This window comes from Panthera leo, chromosome D2 (genome assembly GCF_018350215.1).
Source record: "Panthera leo isolate Ple1 chromosome D2, P.leo_Ple1_pat1.1, whole genome shotgun sequence".
NCBI lineage: Eukaryota > Metazoa > Chordata > Mammalia > Carnivora > Felidae > Panthera > Panthera leo.
This window is the reverse complement of record NC_056689.1, coordinates 69,593,027-69,610,320: the sequence shown is the minus strand read 5'-3', so window position 1 is coordinate 69,610,320 and position 17,294 is coordinate 69,593,027. Positions and strand designations below refer to the sequence as shown.

General features: G+C 47.5%; 1 protein-coding gene across 29 annotated transcripts in view; it reads right to left on the bottom strand.

Annotated features, from left to right (window-relative positions):
* Positions 1-17,294, bottom strand: part of TCF7L2 (transcription factor 7 like 2) — a 212,719-nt gene that overhangs the window by 86,404 nt on the left and 109,021 nt on the right. For 11 of the 29 annotated variants that reach the window (XM_042908725.1, XM_042908726.1, XM_042908706.1 and 8 more), the window contains one exon: positions 988-1,131. The exons of 16 other annotated variants lie outside the window; for them this stretch is intronic. In XM_042908725.1, coding sequence (XP_042764659.1) covers positions 988-1,131 — 144 coding nt within the window. The remainder of the gene's footprint in view (positions 1-987; positions 1,132-17,294) is intronic. 2 more of the 29 variants (XM_042908707.1, XM_042908729.1) reach the window with 1 other exon arrangement.

Genomic DNA, 17,294 nt, shown 5'->3' with positions numbered 1-17,294 from the left:
TGAAAACAAGCCGGTAAGGATGAACGAGTTCACCTTGTCTCTTGCTGAAGGCAAGACGTGTGTACCCGTGTTACATATTACTCTATGCCTAGGCCTGTTCCCTGTTCCCGGAGTCCCAGCGCCCAGCACAGCCCCCAGCACATAGTAGGTGCGCTGTAACTGTTTTTTAAAAGACGTTTCACTAATTGGCTCTTAAATATTCGCTTTTCTTAAAAAACAAAACAAAACAAAACAAAACCTAGCATTAATACAAAATCATTTGCCATTCAGGTCTCAAGAGTTACTTAAAATTTTTTTATCTGCATTGACTCCTGCTTTTCTGAGAACGAAAGCATGTTCTACATGGTCTTTATGCTTTGAGACTACTAATTTGAAGGGAACTGTCACTCCCAAGCACGGAGCAATATGGGGTATTGACATAGTATTGAATTATTTAAAAGAAATTAACAATGCTTCCTGTCCTTGGACAAGCGCGGCTGCGAGGAAAGCCATTCACAGCTGCCTCGGGAAGGTATCACTCACTGCAGAGGACTGAGCATTTCTCAGTGCCCTGAATTCTACAAGAAAATCCTTAAGTTCTAAATAACTAATAACAAAGGCAAAGTCGAGGGAATAACTTGTCTTCCCCTGGGAGCTGTGAAACGTCCCAGGAAATTATTTCCTGGGGGTCAAGTCTAATGGGGTAACATCATTCTCACGGAAGCTCCACATGACCCTGGACCATGCAGCCTTTACGGGGAGCCAGGCACCTTGGGTTCACGGGTGCGCCACCCTCCACCCTCTCCTCGCAAACTAGCATTCTTATGGCTATGATAAACCTATCGGTGATCAGAACACCCAGACATCACGGCACCCGATGATGGCAACCCGGAGGGAATGTAGGGGTCACGGTGGGTGCAGCCTGCCCTAACGCGGGGTGAACTTTGGACGGGCGGTTGCATTTCAGAGCTAGCTCATCTCATACCGTCATTCTGCTCCGAGACCTACCTCCAAACACCAGGGCTCCCCAACCTTTTGTAGGGAGTGGCTCCTTTTCATGTCCCTGAAGACTTGAGTGCTGACAGTGAAGTCTGAGGGGGGGTAGAGGTGCTGACAGTCATGTCCCTGAGTGCAGCAAGGGAGGGGGCACTGCTGCCAGGAAGAAAGGGGAACAGAGTGAGGCTTGGGAGGGAGGGGGACGCGGTCACCAAGGCATTCATGGCCCCCAGCCTGACTTTCTTCCCTAACCCACGCTTCTCTACAAACTCCGAGCATGGTTCCCGATGCGACCCCAGGACTCTTCCACCTCCCTGCCTTCCAGCTTGGGGCCCCCTGTAGCAACATCTTAAATACAGCCTCCTTCATGCAACCTTTCTGTTACATCCCTTCCCGCTGTCCCCACCTCTGCCCATCCTTCCCCCAGTGGACACGGCTGCTCCTTGCTCTGAGCCAGCTGGCCAGCAATTTTCTCTCTCTCTCTCTCTCTCTGTCAACTTACCTTACTGAATCTTCTATTAATTTAACCAAGTGATACGGCTGATAGTTCTACCCTACAAAAATGCAATCACATACGGCTCCACCCAATACTAACCTAGGGCTATCTGGGGATCTGTCTAGTCACCTTCTCCTCTGCCGGACTACGATTTTGGAGAGGCAACTACGTTTACATCTCTGGACCCCTCGAAAAGATCTGGCAGCACACAGGTACGCGTGCTCAAGAAGCAGGTGCTGTACTCAATTTCAGCCCGGCTGGAGCCTATAGTGACAGCTGCTTCCTTGACTGCCGACCCTGTCAGGGGCTTTAGACAGGAATGTGCACGCTGTTCCTCAACTCCTCACAACCACCCTGTGAGGTAGGTATTGTCATGCCCATTTTACAGAGGAGGAAACTGACTCAGAGACGTTAAGGAGCATGCCCAAGGTCACACAGCTAGTAACTGGCGGAAGGAGAATAGGGACCAGGTCTCGGTCGACTCACGGTGCTGCTGTGTGGACTCGTTTGCCTGTCCAGACATTCCCTGGTACTCTATAAATGGGGTAGAGATTTTAGGGGGCATAAAGAGACCTGGGGTCCAAGAAGGGCTATTTCACAACAGAGAAATATCATTCTGATTGCCTTTTAAAAAAGAAAATGTCTATGCCCTTTGTATGCATGTGATGACTTCTCTACTCCAGTCTTTAAAAGGGTTTATATGAAGAAACAAAAAGTGCCATAAATAAATTCTTCACCCTTCTTAATCCTGAATAACAGAATTCAGGACTAAGAGCATGAGACTGAACTGAGCACAAAACCCAATATCTTATGTTCTGATTTCATCAAATAGCAGCAGAATGAGCATAATGGATGCTAAAGACTCTGGGAGACAGCAAATCGATGGAAATAAAGGACGAATTCTATAAACAGCAACTGTGTTTCCAGAACAATTTACATGGCTACCATATTACCTGGTCCTCCCATAGTGGCAGCAGGGTGGGGGGGGGGGGGGGGAGGGTGTCCAGGAGGATTAAAACCATCCAAAGGCCACATGAACTGCCCAAATGGGAAGGGGTCACATGGCCTGCAAGCTGGTGATACTCCAGGGTCTTAGCTGGCTGCAGCTGTCCCTGTGTCTGGTCTTGGAAAGCCACCATTGCCGGAAGCCCCGAGGTCTGCCCCCCAGAAAGGGCAGCCCAAGCTCCCAGAGGTAGCCCTGGTTGCCCATGCCTGGAGGTCTCTGGTCTCCGTCTGGGAAACAGAACGCCCCACTCTGCACTTCCCCGCACAGCGCTCATTTGTAAACAGGAATGTGAGTCATTAGACAAGCAGGAGTCCATTTTCAAGATCGGCCCAGCTTTACAACTAAGGTAATCTCATTCTGCCTTGTCACAGCGGTGACTCACCTTACTGTCTCCCATCAGAGGTGACATGGTTTAACCCTCCAACTGTTCCTGGAAGGAACCCAGCAATATGAGGGTTGAAATCCCTGTCTGCTCACTCTGTTTTCTAACAAGGTGCTGAGAGCAAAGAGGCAAGGCCCCCAAGGGCAAGTGTCCCAGAGGAGTTTGGGAAAGAAATGTATCTAAGGTTACCATAGACCACGGCATCTTTATTGTCTTCCCATGGCCTTTCCTCGGGTCTATACTCCCACAGGGGCCTGTGGCTTATGCGGATATGTTACTTACACACACACACACACACACCCCTCCATCTAAAACCCAGATCTGCCATTCCTGGGAACCTCAGAGCCAAATCTGCAGGTCATTTCAACCAATTCTGTAGGCGCTCCTAGCTTCGAAATGTGTAAAATTATCCTTATTCCCTTCTTGTCTTCTGGGCGTACCCTGCTTTTCTTTTTTTCTCATTTCTTTAAATGTTCATTTCCAATCTTTTGGTATAACGTAAAGTCTTCTAAGCCACTTCAAATTTTGGAGGATAAAAAAAATGGCTTCTAAACAAATTCAAATGTATATACAACTACAAAATCATTTTGTGCTGAGAAGGAGCTGTAGCCGAATCTCCCCTTAATAAATATATAACTCATCAACGGATCCTGAAGATTAGAAAGCAGGCATCCACTGAGTTTTATGCTCCGCATCCATTCGTGCTTTTTCTGGTACCAGTACCTTGAATTACTTAGGAGGTACAACCCCAACTCTCAAGCCATGTGGACCCCTCAGTCCAACTGCACTCAACACATCACATCCCCGTCCACAACCACTGGTTCAGACGATAAGATCTCTCTGGACTTCAACCTGTCTTCATTAGGTGACATCAACCCAGAGCCAAGGAGAGAAATGGTGTCCTGGTAAATGGGGGCCCCTGGATCCAGCCATGCCTGATGCATGCCACCCGTGTACTTCTTTGTTAGGAGTTTGGGGTCAATACACTTATTTTGCTCACGTCAGTTTGGATTGGGTTTGGAGAGAGAGAGAGGCATCTTGACTGGAGTAGTCTAGGTCACCTTAATCAGATTAACCTCAATAATTACCCATCCACGGATCAAGGGGTAATGTGGAAAGAAATGGAGACACTTCAGAAAAAGTAAATGAAAACGCCCGTGAGTTTCATGGTCCTGGCATGATGAGGAGACTATTATAAGGCAGTATTTTGGAACAGGCACCTGGCCCCTTTTTAAAATAAGAATGAATATGGCTTGTGGCCTGGGATGGAGAGAGGGGCCCTGAACCACAACACCTACAGGAACGGACACTCGGCCCCCCTGCTCCTCTGGTGCCTCCGATGTCACTGGCTACGCTGCCCTAAGATGTGGTCTCCAGCAAGCAGGAGCCACGAACACTTAACAGCACCAGATCGGCCTCCCAGCTTTCTCCGGAGGCACCGCCTATTTGTGACAGACGATTTCGAAAGACACATTTCGTCTGGAGAAGGTGAAGGTACGAAGCTGTGGCATGTTAAGAGAGAAGGCAGACGGAGCGGATGGCGGGTTTCAATTTCACTGGTGACTCAGCACCTGATGACATGGGGTGCTGACCAGTTCTGGGCCACGGCCACGCGGATCAAGACTCAAGATGTGTCACCAAAAAAGTTGTGGTGACGTTTGTGTCTTCTACTATTTTGTCTCTTTGTGAGCTTATAGCTCCTTCCACAAGTGGTTGGGCAATATTTAAATATTAATGCAGCAGAATGGAACCCAATGAGCTAGAAAGTACGATTTGCTTTGCCAGGAAAAATAAAAAGGAAAGGAGGAGTTGAAAGCATTTAAAAAACAAAAACCCGAAAAAATATGAAAGCCTCCAGAGATAAAGATTTCGCATGAAATAATGTTATTCAGATCCAATATGGTGAACAGCTGCTACTGGCTGTTGGGAGAATTGTGAGCCCACCTCTTAGAAAGAAAAAACCAGAAGTTTTAAATTCTGTCTCAGAGAAGTTTGATGTGATGGTTAATTTTATGTATTGACCTGACTATGCCATGGGGTGCCCAGATATTTGGTCAAACGTTATTGTGAGTGTTTCTGGGGTTTGGGACAAGTTCAACATGAAAACTGACAGACTAAATAAAACCGATGCCCTCCGTAATAATGGGGATGGGCCTCATCTAATCAGTTGAAGGCCCGAATAACAAAAGGCTGATTCTCCCCCCCAAAGAAGGAGGAACTCCTCCTTTTAGCCTGGCTGCCTTCAAGTGGAGCATAGGTTTTCTATGCCTTCAGACTCAAACTGCAACCTTGGCTCTTCCAGGGTCTCAAGCCTGTCAGCCTTTGGACATGAACTACACCATCAGCTCTCTTGGTTCCCGGGCCTTCAAAAGCAGACTACACTACATCACAAGCTCCCCCATGTCTCCAGCTTGCCTACTGCAGATCTTGGGACTTGCCTGTCTTCATAATCGTGTCAGCCTTACAATAAATCTCCTTATATATACACACGCGCACACACACACACACACGCACATCCTATCAGTTCTGTATCACCCTAATATATTTGGGTTGTATTTTTTTATGTGTTTTCTCCCCCCAAGCAAGAGGGAAAGGATTATTTGTGGGTCTCTAGAAGAAACCAGAATTGTGAATTTCTAAGACCCAATGAAATGGGTCTTAGAAATCATGTAATCAATTTCTTTCACGATTTTATTTTAAATCGCTACGTCTAGACATAAAAGGACCTACCCAGGACTATACAGAGAAGAACAAAGCAAAACCGAGACTTTAAAAACTAGGCGTTCAGGGCTCTATAGAGAACAGGGAAGAATCGTATTTTGAAAGTGCAGCATCTTTGGAGGAGTAAGAAATCCATTTGCGAGAAAAGCACTGGCAAGAGCCATTCCGTTAAAGAAGCAAACTACCAAAACGACAATTTTTTTTTTTTTAATTGCTAAGAGGGGAAAATCCTCACATCTCTTTAACACGTATTCACATATATACCCATGCATACAAACAAGGACGCCAGAAAGCAAATAAGCCACAGCAGCCACCTATCCAACCGTCCGACCCGGTAAGTAAAGCCCACATACACATTTGTGACCTTGGAAAGAGAGTTCAGGTCTGCACGGGTCACGCTGTTCTAGCTTTAACCTCCATCAATAATTCTCACCTCCTGAAGGTGAGGTAACTCTGGTGGGGACTAATTACATTTGAAATACGTTGTCAACCAACTTAACACAGACGCAAAGAAAACTGTAATCAGAGCTACAAACAAGCCACCGTTTTTGTCATTAAATGGTAAACCCAAACCACGACACTGTCGCTGACGTGGCAGGTGGAAAGTAACGTCTGATGTTCACGATCATGTTCCAAAACTGGGAGTGTGTGTGAGTGACGAAGTGTGAGAGTCTACAGGTGCATATGTGTGGGCACACGTGTGTATACTTGTGTGCACGCACACGTAGGCGGATGTCATTGAATACGGAAGCCAATGGCCCATGGCCGGGAATGGCTAGTGGACAGCTCACGTACTGAGACTCCTTCTTCCCGTGCCATCGTCGTGACCCTGAGCCATCCTGCTCGGGGGTGGCATGGGGCAAAACATGATCACCGTCCCTACATTCAAGGGATAGAATGAATGAAGTCAGCCTTGGCCCTCAGGGACCACATCGTAGTGAGAAAGACCAGGATCCAAATGGAAGGCAAAACAGGATGGACCCAGAAGAAACCCGTGTCAAGTGCATCCCTACACTCGCCCTTGTACACAGCACAGGTCACCTCTTGTCAACCTCAGCACAGAAACAGATGCAGGGCCTCGGAGTCGCTGCCACCTACCTCGCTGTGCGCCCCGCATTTCTGAGGGCCGGTTTGTCACGTCACTTGAGGGTGCCCTCTAAGGGCCCTGCCCACCACCCACAAAAGCTCCAATTCTGCAGGGCTAGCAGAACACAGAGGAGGGGAACTCACGAGGTGCTCAAATGGCTCTCAGTACAAATCCAATGCGCCTCAATTTCTGGACATGGCCCTTATATAACAAGGGGAGACTTGCCGAAGAAAGTTATATCCAAGGAGAAAAGGCGACACGTGGGCAGGAAAGCTTTCTTTTACGAGATAAAAGCTTCACATGGCCCAGAAAAATATTTTAGGGATACGGTATCATGAACGGGGTTTGAAGCGTCATTTCAAAAGATGCTTATTGGTTAAAAGAAAACGTTGCCAACCTGCTTTGTTTCCTGGGAGAAAAAAAAAATACTTCAAAATAACAAATGTTGAGAAGCTGGAAATAAAACATATATAGTTTTCATTACAGTATCATAAACAACAAAGGGAAAGTGCATATAAAACAGTTTATTAAACTGCTTCGAATTCTGTGTCCCTCTCTTCTCCTCTCTCTCTGCCCCTCCCCCACTTGCTCTCTGTCTCTTTTTCTCTCAAAAATAAATAAACCTTAAAAAAACTAAAAATAAAAGTTTATTAAAGAGTTTAGGATAAAGTAAAAATAACTTACTTGGGTAATTCTGAACAAGAGATACTTTTACTTTTCAGCTGGTATGAACACTAAATGAGCTTTTTTTTCAATCTTTTTTAAACATTTATTCATTTTTGAGAGACAGAATGTGAGCGGGGGAGGGGTAAAGAGAGAGAGACACACACACACAGAATCCAAAGCAGGCTCCAGGCCCTGAGCTGTCAGCACAGAGCCCAACATGGGGCTCGAACCCATGGACCACGAGATCATGACCTGAGCCGAAGTCAGGACACTTAATTGACGGAGCCACCCACACGCCCCCTAAATGAGCTTTTTTTAAGTAAAGGTCAAGGCTCTACTGGGACGTAAGGTAATAACTCCAAATGGCTAACCTTAATATTGGTAAATTAGCCAAGGCACGCAAAAAAATGAATGAAGTTCTAACGGATGTCGCTGGAACACTCCGTGAAGTCTTTTCTGAGGCCATCCTAATTCCTTGGAAAGCCAGACACAAGTGGAGTGCCAGTACATCCCTCCCATCTGCCTCCTCAGGCAGTGACGAGGTTCCGCGCTGACCTCAGCACATGGCAAGGGAAGCTTCTCCCTGCAACCAGGCTGCGTAGCCGTGATCCGCGTATGGATCTGAGAGTCCCTGCCCCTAAACGTGTAATCTCTCCAGACAGACAAAATGCCGATGAGCTCAAGAAAAACCATGCTCAGCAACTAACTTCGAGAGAACGGGAGCTGATCCACAAGGGCAGGCGTAAACTATCAGCCCGTGCACCTCGCCCAGCAACGACTACGAGGGAAGAGCTGGAGGCAGAAGCTGGCGTCCAAGAACCACAGGCTGCAGAAAGCTGTGTGAATCCAGCTAATAGAGGGTATCCAATGATGTGCCTTTGATGAGATTCCTGCTAAAGGGAGGTTCCTTGTCCCAGACTAGCGTTTGGGCAGGCATGCGGGTCCCTATCGGGCCACCTTGCGCCAAGAGCAGCACTGCGCAAACTCCAGGAGGCAGGGGGCGGGGCGCTGGCTAGCACTTGGCAGCGTCTACCAGCCAATCCTCTCCTTAAAAACCAGCAGAGCTCCTACAGGGGCTGGGTGTGCCTGGGGATCTAGCTCCCACTCAGGCAATTTGGAGCGCTTCACTCTGCGAAAGAAAGCAGTGTTGGTAAACAGCACCCCCCTCCCCTCTCAGTGGAGCCCAAATGTTTTAAAATGCAAATAACAGGTTTCTGGAACAGCCCTGGAATCTCCCCTGGAAATGTTTCATAATTCACCTCTTGTTAGCCACAGGAGCCCCAACTACATTTCTTCTTTTCTCATTTCCACTAACCAATTATTAGCATTAGATACCATACTATTTTCTGCTAATATGTTTCCTGACAACATCAAGCTCTGGAGGGTCTTCTTGGTGCAGTAACTGAGTAACTGTAAACGAGGGCGGATTGATGAGAAAACGTTATTTAAACCTTCTCAGTATTTATGAAAGCAAACCATTTCGGTTGAAATGCACTGTACTAATTGCACAAAAATTTGTTAAATTGACATAGTTTGGTAAAAAAAAAATTCTCCCCAAATATTATGAGAGGAGGGATCACATTGGAAGGATGGAAGGATATAAATATTCACAAGCAACAGATTCCTGCAGGCAGGACGGATCCACATGCCATCTCATTCAGAATGGGGAAAGGTACTCGACAATTTGGGGAAAGGCTGGCCAGCTCCATTCGCTAGCATCCCTGGTTCCAAAATGACACCGGCCCCTTTCTGTCATCCCCAGAAAGAATCACGCTATTGTAAGATAACTTAAGAGGCCACCACTGTTGTCATCGGGCACAAGCCTGGGGCAACCACAGTGGGTCTAAGGGCGGTGGTGATGCGGCAGAAGGCAGAATTGTTTTTCTCAAAGTGGACCTTGCCTGGTCAGCTGCTTGTGTTAGTACAAGTCAGGTTAAAGAGAACCTCGAGAGGGGCGCCTGGTTGGTTCAGTTAAGCGTCCGACTTCAGCTCAGGTCATAATCTCGCAGTTCATGAGTTCAAGCCCTGCATCGGGCTCTTTGCTGTCAGCACAGTCGCCTTCAGATCTTCTGTCTCCCTCTCTCTACTCCTCCCTCCCTCTCTCTCTCTCAAAAAGAGAGAGAGAGAGAGAGAGAAACTTGAAAGAGGAAAAAATTCTAAATATGTGTATTTGTGTGTGTGTGTGTGTGTGTGTGTGTGTGTGTGTGTGTGTAAGGCAACAGAGACAGTACACACGTGGACTAGAGGAGTCAAACCATCTTATTCCTGTTTCTTCCCAGCACTAAATGGACGGACCCACCTGCTAACGTATAGAGCCCAGAATAACAACCACAGAGCGTCATTTAGATGGCTCTGAAAAAACACCTAATTTTCAGGGTTCTCTCAAAGACCATTAAGGGTGCCCTGCTTCTTAAAGCGAAACTCATCTTCCTAGGTCCAACCTGCGCAGCAAATAAAGAAAAGAAAAGAAAAAAAATCACATTTCCCTTGAAGAGTTTCTCCTCAGAGTACGTAAGGGACATTAATGCCCAAAACAGTCGTGCAGGCTGGTGATCAGAAGTGGTTACAAGGCAGCTGACCCCGGCTGGGTTTTGCACCCTGAGCACAGAGACTCTGCCCTCCGCCACACCAAGCCACAGCACAGACGGGCAGCCAGCGTGTCAAATCTGGACAAAGTGTATTTTCCTCTCTCCAGCATGTCAACATACCTGGGTCTCTGAATATTTACAACAGGTAAAACCAACAACCAAAACATGAACAAACAAGCAAACCGCAGACAGAGCAAAAAAAGACTCCCCAGGCTGGAAATAACCTCACCTGATCATAATCTTTTGGATGCTATTTGCGCGATTAGCACCAGAGGAGAAAATGAAGACAAAGGAGATAGTACCATCAGGGGCGTGCCTGAGTCACTGGAGATAATGTCTTAATCCTTGGCCAACCCAGAGAAAAAGTCACCAGCAATAGTTACTACTTTACCAGATGAAAAGCCTTGCGCTTCAGAGGGACCACGACCGTCCGGTCATGTTCACCCAACATTTGGTTCCAGGTAGAATCTGTTGAGGTTATTAGTATTTGCTCAAATATGAAGACCACCCACAGACTTGGAAATCTGCGCCCTGTAACAGTATTCAGCATAAGAGCACTTCCCCAAAAAAGTGGGGGGGGGGGGGGGATAATTTTGCAAATTAAAGCAAATACGGTCTAGCTTCTATTTTTAAAATTCTGAAGTTTACCATCAGCTGATGAGTAGATCAACACAATGTGACCTATCCACGGGATGGAATATTATTTGACTATAAAAAAGTAATGAAATACTGATAGATGCCACAACGTAGATGAATCTTGAAAACATGCCAAGTGAAAGAAGCCAATCACAGAGGACCACATACTGTACAATCTTATGGGTATGGAGTTTCTGGGGCACCTGATGGGCTCAGTGGGTTGAGCGTCTGACTTCGGCTCAGGTCATGATCTCGCGGTTCATGAGTTCCAGCCCCGCATCCAGCTCTGTGCTGACAGCTCAGGGCCTGGAGCCTGCTTCGGATTCTGTGTCTCCCTCTCTCTCTGCCCCTCCCTCGCTCACCCTCTGTCTCCCTCTCAAAAATAAATAAAATCAAACAAAAACAAAAAACAAAATAAAAATACAGAGTTTCTTTTGGGGAGGACGAAAATGTCCTAAAACTGTGGCAAAGGTCAGAAAACTGTACATACACCCAAAACCATCAAATTGTACACTTTAAACGAGTGAACTGTAATTTAAAAAAAAAAATTCTGGGGGCGCCTGGGTGGGTGGCTCAGTCGGTTAAGCATCCGACTTCAGCTCAGGTCATGATCTCGCGGTCCGTGAGTTCGAGCCCCGCGTCGGGCTCTGTGCTGACCACTCAGAGCCCGGAGCCTGTTTCGGATTCTGTGTCTCCCTCTTTTTCTGACCCTCCCCTATTCATGCTCTGTCTCTGTCTCAAAAATAATAAATAAAAGTTTAAAAAAATTTAAAAAAAATTCTGATGTTTCCATTGGCATAATTGCCATGATCTTATCTCTAACTGCTTTTTATTTGAATTCTGAGCACACTTCGTTTGAAACAAACGCACAACTCTGGGAAACAGGCAGGATAAGAATTATTATTCCCATTTTACAGGAAGCAGAGGTCCAGAGAGCTTCTATTTTATTTCCACTGGCTGGCTAGGTTTCCACAGGGCACAGGGAGGAGTGTAAATTCGGGAGGGAAAGGGTGGGGTCATAGGCCTTATCATCCCCCAAATCAGGGAGGGATTGATAACCAGCTCTTGCCCGACGTCTAGAAATTTATATGGTTGCGTCATACACACATGCTACTAAACAAAAGACATTTGAAAATGGCACCTGGATTACTGGAATGCGATTTTCTCAGTAGCATGAAATTCAGGTTAAACAATTTAGCTCAAAAAGCAGGGGAGGGGGAAGAGTCATTTCTTGAGTCGATATCCGGTGGGGTGAAAATACACCCAATTAGATGTGGCCATATAATTTTCACGTCAAACATCCTGTGCTCCCAAAGGCAACTAATGGCACAGCTTGCTGTGGATTTTCCCAAGTTTTCAAGAACAGTGACAGCCCTCTTCAACAAAGCCATTTAACATAACGGAAGGTTAAAGTGGGAACCACAAACACTTGCTTTTCTTAATTTACACCTTTCATTTACTTCCCCAGAAATGTCACAGAGGAGCCACGAAAAATTTATGATGCGTTGTCAACAGACGGTTCCTTGTAAGAACAGGATTTAGAAAGCAAAATGGGAATTCTAGAACGTAATCTGGCGCTACACCTTGAAAGGCAGACAAACAAAAACTTTTGAGTACTCTAGGAAGAGCAGGATGATTTGTTTTGGGTCTCTCACTTGGAAAAACACAAAAGATGATTACAGGAGCGGAAGACTAAGGTTTCTCGGGTTTCGAGAAATGCAAATGGACTGACTTCACACGCTCTCTCTTCCACTGACCAGGTAGATCTAAACGAACCCACTGCGGGACCACGGCAAACAAAACACGGCTCAAGGGGCTATTCTCTGTGTCACAGGCCTTTTTGAAGCCTGAGAAGCTACTAGTTTTTAGATCGTCACGTTCATATAGTTGTAACGCTTATTGGTTTTTTTTTAACTACTCTAATAAACCACCAAGATATTTTTAAGTACACAAGACAACTGGCAAAAAACAGAAACAACAAAAAACAGATTAACCTAAAATGCAGACCTGCAGATTGGTATGTCACTTATTTTCAAATATTCTTTCCCATACCTGAGCCTGTGCTTTCGTTTCAGGAGGGAGGCTGCTCAATAAACACTGACGTTAAAGCAGGATTTCTCAACCTCAGCACTGCTGACATTTGATCATCCTTTGTGGTGGGGGCTACCCTAGCAACATCCCTACCACCCACTAGGTGACAGTAGCATCCCCTTCCCAGCTGTGACAACCAAAAATGCATCCAGACATTGTCAAAGGTCTCCTGAAGAGCAAAATCACCCCGGCTGAGAACCGACGAGCTACAGGTAACTGGTCTGAAAGTATTCCTCTGGCATGGACTGACACAGACGCTCTCGCCTGAAAAAGTACCCAGATCACCGTAGCAGCAACAGCAAAATCATCCAACCCTAATCCAAATCCTCCAACAGCCATCGGGAAATGCCGAAAAATATGGTGATGCAGATGTGCCCGTGAGCCCCTCAGTGACTAGCGTGTCGCCTTCGGCTATGTCCAAGGTCCCGGGAACCCTGCAACGATTTTAATACTGTCCCTAACGTTGTCATTTACAAACGTATGAAGGGACAGTACTAGAAAGATCAGTGTGTGCCTCAAGGTGGAGAGAAGGGGTTCCAGTTGTGTTTAGATCTCTTTAAAATCACAGAGCTTTAGTAATCTGCTGATCTATAATAAATAAGCCAGTCCCCCAAGAAAACTCAAGCTAATCCCTTTCCAGAGTGCGAGGAGTCTGTTGGTAGCCAGCTGGCAAAACCATGACATTTTTACCTCTCATCTCCTTAATGAAAGAATTCCGAACTATAAAATAAAAACTGAAGCCCAAGTTTAATTTATCAATCTAGAATGTTCTGCATTAAGCAGAACAAGGTCGCATTTTGTGCTCCGGGAAGAGAGAGGCGCCATCATCAACACCCTCGCTGACCTTTGAGGGATTAGTCAAACTGACCATCCTCTTAATGCCACGGGTAAGTACTCCCCTGCTGACCAGCACCGGCCAGCTCACCAGCGATGGGACACGAGAGACAAGAGCAGCACTGGATGCAGGGGCACGAGCCCCAGGCCCGTCGTGAGCCCCCGGTGCCTCTGGTCCAGAGCACGGAAATGCTACAGCGCATCCTCATTCCTGGGGTGTGGTTTGTTTTCTGGATGTCGTGCCAGCAGCTCCCGCCCCGAGCCATCCAGGCCAGTGGGATGGGCGGCAGTCTGGCTCAGTGACTCATGCCCAGGGCCCACAGGTTGGGAGGCTTGCGAGAATGGAAACGGCAGCCGGAAGCAGCTCGGAAGGGAAGAGTCAAGGACATCTTGTGACCATTTCAACCCAAACGTCTTCGTGATCACATCAAAACCTAGGCTTTCAGGGTTGACAGTAAGCACCGTACTTCCTCTACAGGCCCCAAGAGGTACGTAAGGGAGCTGGCTGTCTAGGCTGGAAAGGCGCCTGCTTGAAGGACACAGAGACACCGCCCCCCGCACCCTGCCAGGTGGACAGGGCAGGACCGTATGCTGCCCTGGACTTCCATCCACACCCAGGCCACCTGGCTCTGCCCTACGGACACACGGCTGGTCACCAGCATCCTAGGGGCTGTGTCCACCTCTGGGGACACGAACAGTGTAGTCACTCTGGCTCAGGGGCCAAGCTCGTCACTCAGCACTTAACACCTGAATTTATTAAGAAACTTCAAGAACCCTGGTCTCTGCATTTTTCCCCCCAAGACACCAGAAAGGTCTTGGACCCAGCGCCAACCCCCACACCATCACCCTGACATATACAGGGAAGCACACCGTTTGTTCTTTTTCCACCCAAAAGGCAGGAAACAACGGATGGCTAGAGATCAAGGCGAGATCCAAGCCATGAGCCCCCACCAAGTCACCTGCCAGGAAATAAAAACTTCTCATATTCCACTGCCAGCTTTCCAAGCAGGAACATTTGTATTGGTCCCTTTTATTTAACTCGCTTATAAGCAAGCGACTGATTTGCAAAGCACTTTACCCCCGGGCCAGCCCCCCGACCCACAGGAACCCACTCATCTTGGGAGAGGTGACAGGCCTGCGTGGATCTACACCAGTGCGACCTGCCTGATACAGTTTACATCATCACCAAGCCAGGCCGGCGAGGACCAACCTCAGCAGGACAGGCAGCCAGCTCAGTGGCCGTCAGCTGACGCATAACCTGCACCGCTGTTTCGGGCCCCGCTTGGGTGTCAGTTCAGACACCAGCAAGGTTTGGTCCTGTGCCCGGTCTCAACACTGATAACATTCCTTATGGCTGCTGCACCCGGAACGGAAAAGGTGAAAGGCTCCCCCATCCGCAGTGTGAACCAGGGGAGGAAATCGGGGTGGGGGTGAGAATAGGCAAGGGAAAATGAGAGGTTTCTGAAACTCCCCTGGAGTCCTTTGGCACCAAGGGGCCGGGGACCGGTCTCCACATCTGCTCTAACATCCCCAAACGTCACAAAAGACAGGCCCTCCAGCTTCGCCTGCCCGGCGTACCTTCAAAGCCGATCTTGTCCCTAGCGGTGAATGCCAGGTAACCTCATTCCCTACCCTCCTCGGGCAGCATGTAGCCCTCTCCCTACTGGCACTGGAGCCACCAGGTATTAAAAGGAAGGGGTCTGTTCCATCCAAGGCCCACATCTAACCCACCAAGCATTTCACTACTAATTCCAGCATCCTCGTTTGTACTCAAAAGTTCGCTTGGGTGTTCCTATCGTCTGGCTTCTTGTGGCACACAGGGTCACGAGACAGCATGGAAGAAGCCAAAGGTCATGAAATGCCAGTAGACCAAGGTGCGAAGAGGATAGCTTGGACAAGCTCCCATCAATAGCTTCCCCATTTCTCTAAGTGAAAGGAAAAATCACAAAAGACCCCACATCGTAGGATTCCACTCACATGAGAAGCCCAGACTAGGCAAATCCATAGACACAGAGAAGACCTGAGGGGCTATCTAGGACGGGAAGGAACTGGTGAAAATAGAGAGTGACTGCTAATGGACATGGGGGGCCAGGAGGTGGAGTGATGGTTGCACAATTCTGGATATATGACAGCCGTGTATACTTTAATGGGTGAACTGGATGGTCCGTGAATTATATTTCAATAAAGCTATAGGGAAAAAAAAAAAAAGTCTTCTCACGTTAGCCATAGCAAACATGGGCTTTCAGCTTTCCCTTGTTGAGAGACGCCTTCAAATACGGTCTTGGGGCAGGGGGCACCTGGGCGGCTCGGTTAGTTGAGCATCCGACTCTTGACTTCGGCGCAAGTCACGATCTCCCGGTCTGTGAGTTCGAGCCCTGCATCGGGCTCTGTGCTGACAGCGCGGAGCCTGCTTGGGATTCTCTCTCTCCCTCTCTCTCTGCCCCTCCCCTGCTCACTTGCTCGCTCTCTCTCTCAAAATTAAATAAGTAGACATTTTAAAAAATACATAAAAATAAAGTGCCGTCTCGGGGACTAAGAGCAAAGACCATCTGGAGGGTCCCTGGCACATAATCTGGGTAAGTTATGAATCTGCTTGAGACTCAGGTGCCTCATATGGGAGGTAACAGTACCTACTCTAAAACGTCATGAGGATTCCATTTAAAGGCGCCTGTAAAGAGTCTAGCACAGGGGACACGGCAGGCACTCGACAGAACACACACATCTTTCTCAGAGAGAAGAATGAGCAGCTACCTTCACCTCAACCCTGTTGCTCTTCCCAGCGTTCTTTCCTCACTTTCAATATAAGACTCTGTCCAACTTAAAAAATAAATAAAAGCCCAAGGTTTGGGAACTCAGGAAAGGCCGTATCTGCAATGGCAGGTCCTAAAAATACACAACACAACTGTTCCTGCAGGGCTGTCCTCTCAGAAGACCCTGCCCTATTCAGCAGATGGGCCAGAGCAAACAGCCTGGGGAAGATACCCGGAATTATACTGGATTCTGTAAATGGAGGCGTTCATAACCGGTTCTTAGCTTGACACAGTTTAGCCCTTATGGTCTCCTTAACAAGGGAAGGGAGAAAATTAACGAGGAACATCTAGTAGATACCAAAGGGCTGAGAATTTCACACCACTCACTGAGTGCAAAACTCAATTACTAATTAATAACTGTTTAAAAAAGTGACTGACTCCTGCAAATTCCCCCAGAGACCTCTCTAACACCACCCAGTCAAGCGATCCAGTGGGAACTGCCGTCTTCTTACATGATCGCCCTCCTCTCCTGGCCTCATTGATTCAGAAACAGCACCAGACCCAAGCCAGAATCTTGCCCCAGAACTTTGTCTCAGTAAATCTGGGGCAAGAGTCCCACTAACCTTCAGCTGAAGGTGAAAGCCCATGACACTACCCTTCCTCTGGACCTTCCGAAGGTCCAGAGCTTCAATAGAAGCAAAAGAAGACAACAAGGAGAGAGAGAGAGAGAGAGAGAAGGGACACACTTGTAGGTGTCCAATTACTCCACTACGGGAGGATTTTTTTTTAGGTTTTCAAGAAATGGGGACAGGATTCCAGATTAAGTAAATTTTCTACAACACGCAGGTACTAAGGAATGGGGCCGAAACCCTCGGCCCGCCTATCTGGCTCCAAAGTCTTGGTTGGTCTGTTTTGCTACAGCATACCAAGCCACTGCTCCTACTAAAATGCTCTGCCCTGAACAAGGCCCCAGAGCATCCACGGAGGCCCTTAGAGGTTTCACAAGGTTGTCTCCGAATACGCATGTGCACCTTCGAACAAGTCAGCTGCAAACACAGAAGG